This window comes from Manduca sexta, chromosome 18, assembly GCF_014839805.1.
Source record: "Manduca sexta isolate Smith_Timp_Sample1 chromosome 18, JHU_Msex_v1.0, whole genome shotgun sequence".
NCBI classification, from domain to species: Eukaryota; Metazoa; Arthropoda; class Insecta; order Lepidoptera; family Sphingidae; genus Manduca; species Manduca sexta.
Window position 1 is genome coordinate 13,164,914 of NC_051132.1, and position 6,259 is coordinate 13,171,172.

A 6,259-nucleotide genomic window follows, 5' to 3' on the forward strand; every position below is an offset into this window, starting at 1 on the left:
CGACTTAATAAGATATGTCATTCCCATATTGTTTTCTTGTGCATTACCTAACTTTACACACTTTACTTTGACTACACCCCTTGTTTTTAAAAATAGCGGCATATAAAGATAACTAGAAGGCAGGTAGGCGGTTTTAAGGGTTTCAATCCGCTATCCGATCTGTAAGCAAAATAAATTTATACATGTCTACTAGGTATTGCTGGCGTCTTCGCCCGCGTGCCAAGCCTTACCCGCTACAAAATTCTATAATGAATAAATGCCTAATCCTTGTACCATTCACAGCGTCATTTTTACGACGTCAGAACCATATACTTCATAATTTATATATTTCCCAGGGAAGCAAATTAACAAGAGAATAAGTAGCCTATTGTGTGAATCCAGGCCGTCTGGTAATTTTGTCTTATTCCGTTAAGCTGGTGGTAGGTCTCTCATATGTGAGAGTCCGCCTGGGTAGGTTACCACCGCAATGTCTATTTCTAAAGCTAAAAAGTGTGTAGTCACTGTTGTGTTCTGGTTTGAAGGACATTGTTGCCAGTGTTACTACTGGACATAAGACTTAACATCTCATGACTCAAGATGACGAGCGCAGTGGAATACCAAACAATATTTTGAAATTCAAGGTATTGGATGGTGTTTCTACTGTTTATGAGCAGTCGTATAGCTTATCATCAGACGAACGGCAAGCTCGTCTCGTCATTCAAAATGAAATAGAAGCTGTTTCTGTGTTTATTTCTAACAAACATCCAAATATCCCAAACATTCACATTTATATAAGTCGCTTTGTAGTAGATATTAGCCCCAGTGGCTAAGGGTTGAATGTTTCTAACTTCGTGGCACGTGTAACGAAATATTTCCACGGTCCTTTTACGTAAAAATAATATAACATTTAAGCTATTAGTTCCACGCGCATTCGATTCTATTTTAATAAAGTTTCGTAACCATAGTTTTTAATTACCATGCAGCAGAGGCAGTGACGCGAGAATACTCTACCAATTAATATGAATGCAATCATACATTTTATGATTTTTTTTGATTGAATTGACAATTGTTAAATTATTTTAAAATGAGTTAAGTATGCCAATGCGTCTTATAACACCCTTTTATTTGGAGGAACAAAGTAATCAAGTTCAGTCTCATTTCGCCAGAGCCATGCTGCCTTTTTCACAGTGCGATTTTTAAATATATTGGCGCCAAAAATTATTGGTCAAACGGGTGGATCTAATTGAGAATCATTAAAAGACCGTATAAATCGTAATATATTTTATTTACATATTAATCATCGTCATCATTACCATCCTTATCATTACCATCATCATCATCGCCATCATCATCATCATCATCATGTCTCTTGAGCTTCCCTTCCAACTCCTTGGCAGGGTTGAACATGCCACTGGTCTGCGCGTTGCAAATGTAACACCGAGTCGACTTCTTGTATTGCGCTAGAGCGCATTTCTCGCAGAAATAGTGTTTGCATCTGAAATAAACATAACTTTGTTGGAATATTTTTATTCACAATGGAATGATATACTATAAAGTCGGCTGTTGATAAATTCCCAACAAACCACACATCACGCATTTATCCCTGAAGGAGTCTGCAGAGGCGCAACCAGGGCACCCACTTTTCGCCAAGTGTGTTCCGTCCTTTGATGTAATAGGGGGCGAGCCTATCGCCATCGGGCACAAATTCCAGTCTCCAGGCTGATACTGAGCAAAACACCCAAAAATAACTTTGCCCGACCCGGTATTCAAACCCAGGACCTCAGAGCGCTGCCGTATTGCGCATGTAATACTATGCCACCGAAGTAGGTAAGTTCCAAAAGATGCCTATATATACCAGCAATCCCATCGAGAAGAAGTATTACAAAATACTAGATAAAACGGAAGAATACACTTCAGGGAGACGTTCTCTTAAATCCTGGATTTAATACTGACTACAAAGTCTTAAAACAATTCGTACAACTGTTTCGTGATAAATATAGAAAAAGTTCTAAGGGTTTTAAGGATTTGCACCCTAAAGCACCTTTTAGTTAAACACTACTGGTGGTAGGATATATTTTATATCCGCACGGATAGCGACCACCGTACACAAGGTATTAAAACCCGCCACATTAGTCCACGTAAGTGTGTCGCGTTCCGGGATTAGCTTGTGAACATCCGGTTCTGACAAGCCGGCATAATTGTGTCGACTGTCAAGGGTAATCATCTCTCGTCAGTCGAAATTCTATTAGACCCCATTCCATTTACCATCAGGTGCAGTGGGGGGAACTTCTACTGGACTTTCATAGCAGTACTTAGTCTGGTAATGTATTATGGTACTTACTTGGTGACCACAGGATCCGTGAAGCTTTTCCTGCAGATGAAGCAGCGGAAGGGCAGCTCGTCATCGCTGTGCACCTCGTAGTCGGAGTCACCTCCCCCTCCCCCAGCGCCCCGGTCCCCACTTCCGCCCGCGTCGAGCTCCTCGCGCTCCAGCTGCCAGCCGTGCTTGTAGTCCGAGCGGTCGTGGAGGAACTTGCACGAATCTGATGGTAGCAAAATCATTAGTTTATTATGATTGGATGTTCGAAATTAAAACTTTGAAATTATAAATTATGCTTGTCTAAGGCGGTCATGGCGATGTAATATGACAGCATATGCACACCCTCAAAATTCTTGCGGAGTTTTTCAGGCATGTATGTTTCCTCACAATATTTTCTTTCATAGTTAAAGTATCAAATAAAATCTTAAATTAATTGAGATCATACCTCCAAAACCGCAGAATCCGGTTTCTTTGTAATCTTTGCATATATCGGGCTGGTAGTCCCATCTGGAAATTAAAAACACATTACATTTAGTATCATGATGGCCAAATATAACTTTTGTTAAAAAAACATTTAACCGGATGACACCTGGTATCCAGTAAGAACGCTTTGTATTTTGAAACAACAATAGAAACAGTCATCATCATCATTAGCCACAGGATGTCCTGAACATGGGCCTCCGCCAAAGATTTCCAGATCAACCTATTGGAATCAGCCTGCATCCAGCGATCTCATGCTTCTTTTGTTAGGTCTTTAAAGCTTATAAGGCTTTTTTTCATTACCATAATACTTTTTATACTCGGGAAAATAACAAGAGGTACAACACGCTCACTAAATATTATGCGATACACTGATTTATAAAGAGCAATATGGTTCAGTCAATACTTTGGAACCTCGAACAAACTGCAAAAATGTAACTGATAAATTATTTTATTTCTTTTTCTTGCTTTGAATGACGAAGCGAGCTTGCCGTTCGCTTGATGGTAAGCGATACGACCACCCGTAAACATTATACAAAGTATTGTTTGGTATTCAACTGCGCTCGCCATCCTGAGACATGAGATGTTAAGTCTTATTATGTCCTGTAGTCACACTGGCTACAATGTCCTTCAAACCGGAACATAACAGTGACTATACACTGCTGCTTGGCGGCAGAAATAGACATTGCGGTGGTATCTACCCAGGCGAACTCTCACATATGAGAGACCTACCATCAGTACATTTGTAAGTGACATGAACAAAATCTTTAATCAATTTAAGTGTACCTAACAACCGCAAGAGTCTACAACATTGTGAATACCTGACAGTAGCCCTGAGGTTGGCGGGAGCGCGCATTGGTCCTTTCCTCACAAACCCAGAGCTAGCGTTGCCCGCTGCTGTATCCCGCTTCTTGTAATATTGGGCGTAGTTATTTATACCTCTGTATATCTGAAATAGGAAGAAGAACACAATAAATGAATGGTAATCAGTTTTGTAATAATTTGTCATCAGTTAAACACACACAAAGACAAATCCTAATAATTTTGCTTATCTTGTTTCAATCCAATGCTTCGCCATTTCCTTACTCTAGTATGAATTGACATCACACTTTTCAATAATTTCATAGTAATAATTTAGATTAGTTTTCCTTAAAAATTGGCACAAGCCATACATTTACTTATTATTTTGGATATAGATGAAAAACTTTATTCACTATTAGTATTAACTATACATCTAATATACGCATATGTACGACTTGTGTATTCATCCGCCTATGGCGTAGTAGTATTGCATACGACAGCGTTCTGAGGTCTTGGGTTCGAATCACAGGTTGAGCAAAATGGTTTTTCTGCTCAGTATCAGCCCGGAGTCCGGAATTTGTGCCCGATATGGCGATAGGCTTACCTTCTTTCACATAATGGAATGGAACATACTTGGCGAGAAGTGGGTGCCCTGGTTGCGTTTCTGCATACCTCTTTTGCGGATAAATGCGTGATGTGTGTTTTGTTTGTTCGTGTATTCATCTATATTACCTTATCATCAGCCTGTCCGTGCAGTTCCTCATTAATCTTCTGTGCCTTCTCAAAGATGGCCTGTGCATCGCGATCCAGCTCCGTATCTAGCTCATATGTAGCTGTTGCATTCTCTCTTTGTTGCTGTACCGATAGTGTTGTAAGGACTGCTTGCTGAAACAGTAAGGAACACAATTTAGCAGTAATAAGCATTTTTTAAAGAATATAACTGTCCGAGAGCATTTCCTTCTATTACTAATCAATCATTTTTGCTGACGGTTTTTTTTACTCAGGCTCTGCAATCTCATCCCTCTGAACATGCTGGCAAGGAGAGTAGAGTCAAATAGTGTGTTGAATGTAGGGATTTGCCCTTCACTAGCCTACACAATTCAAAAGGTATGTTTGTGTTATGTTTAAGGACCATATTTCAGTAAATATTCACCTTAGTAGCTGACACCAATTAAAACAAAGAAAGGAATATGCTAATATATACAGTTTAAAACCAGATTTTATATATTTATATTGTTGCTATATGGACAAATACAATTATCCAACCACAATTAGTGTAGTCTGTTAGCAAGACAAAATGAGGTTATTTTTAGATATAGATTACTGTCGGCATCACCATTAGAGTGAATTATGTAGGTACATAATTGTAATATAATTAAACATTATTTTTATATTCTTACCTTTTCTTCATCATTGCTTTCATCATCAACGTCCAGATTTTGTTTAGGCTTTTTAGGCCCTCCTGTGGTCTGGACGTTAGGATTGGCTTTTTGTGGTCTCTTTGTTGGCAGCACTACTGTCTGTTCATCTGAATCTGAACTGTTCTTTTCTGAAAAAAAAAAAAAATTACGTTGATTGTTTAACTCTAATAATAAATAATTTAAAGTTTGTATTGGATTGATTTCAAAATAAATTAACATTGTATAAGATTTCTATGGATTTTATTATAGAAGTAGAATCAATATGTCCGTTACATGGTATTACATGGAGAGAACAACTAATAATGATTTTTGTGACAAAATCGAGAACACTTTTCTTTTAAATTGAAACAAACACAAAGGCCATTATACACATTAAAACATTTATTATATAATTTACTTTCTAACAATTAACATAGTGAGAAACAAGTGATGTATTACAGATGTTAACTTTTACTTTGGTCTTGATAAATAGTTCCAAATACTTATTCCAGATTCCGTGAACATTTTGTTGGTTCATTATGACAACATTCTATGTTATATTCAATGTGGAAGTTTAATTATATACTTAGATGTCAAATGATTCTAAGCATTATTTAATGACAATTTCAAATAATTCCGAAAGATACTTAGTTAAAGGAGAACCATGACTTAAAATCCTTTCTATTTTTACCAACATGAAAATTGTAAATATCAATTAACATAGAACTTTGTAATAGTAAGCCTGCGATTTATCCATTATATATATTTTACACAATGGTGTTTATTGAAGATAATGTTTATTTATAAGATTGTGCAGGCACCGGAGAGCAGGCTAGGTCTAGCTAGACATAATTCTGAGGAAATTCTGAGGATTGTTTATTTGAACAATAAACAATCCTCAGAATAGGTTAACCTAGGTTGCTCAATCAAACAATCCTCAAAATAGGTTAACTTAAAAATTGATTTTAAGTAAAATAATCATGTATTCGTAATATAAAAATAAATGATTAACCTAATGTTCATTCTGGATTATTGTTTTACCTTCTGAACTTGATGTTTTACGTTTTCGACCGCCTCTGTTCTTAAAATTTCGTTTTTTGAATGTAGTTGGAACTTCAACTTCCACATCCGACATGTTTACACCAACAGTAGAAATATTATGTTTATATAATAAAGATATTTATTTGAACTAATTATTATTCTTAAAATTAAAGATAAATCTAGCAAAATAAAATTTGTTTTGTTATCACTACTGTAAACTGTCATTTGTCACTTGTCA

At 36.8% G+C, this 6,259-nt stretch overlaps 1 protein-coding gene across 1 annotated transcript; it reads right to left on the reverse strand.

Annotated features, from left to right (window-relative positions):
* Positions 1-1,245: 1,245 nt before the first annotated feature.
* Positions 1,246-6,259, reverse strand: LOC115444541 (E3 ubiquitin-protein ligase RNF113A). Its single transcript, XM_030170357.2, has 7 exons — positions 6,022-6,259; positions 4,981-5,129; positions 4,313-4,465; positions 3,601-3,728; positions 2,745-2,806; positions 2,321-2,522; positions 1,246-1,474 (listed from the first exon to the last, which is right to left on the reverse strand). Exons 1-7 carry the CDS (start codon positions 6,113-6,115, stop codon positions 1,273-1,275), a joined length of 990 nt encoding a protein of 329 aa, XP_030026217.1. The 5' UTR covers positions 6,116-6,259; the 3' UTR covers positions 1,246-1,272.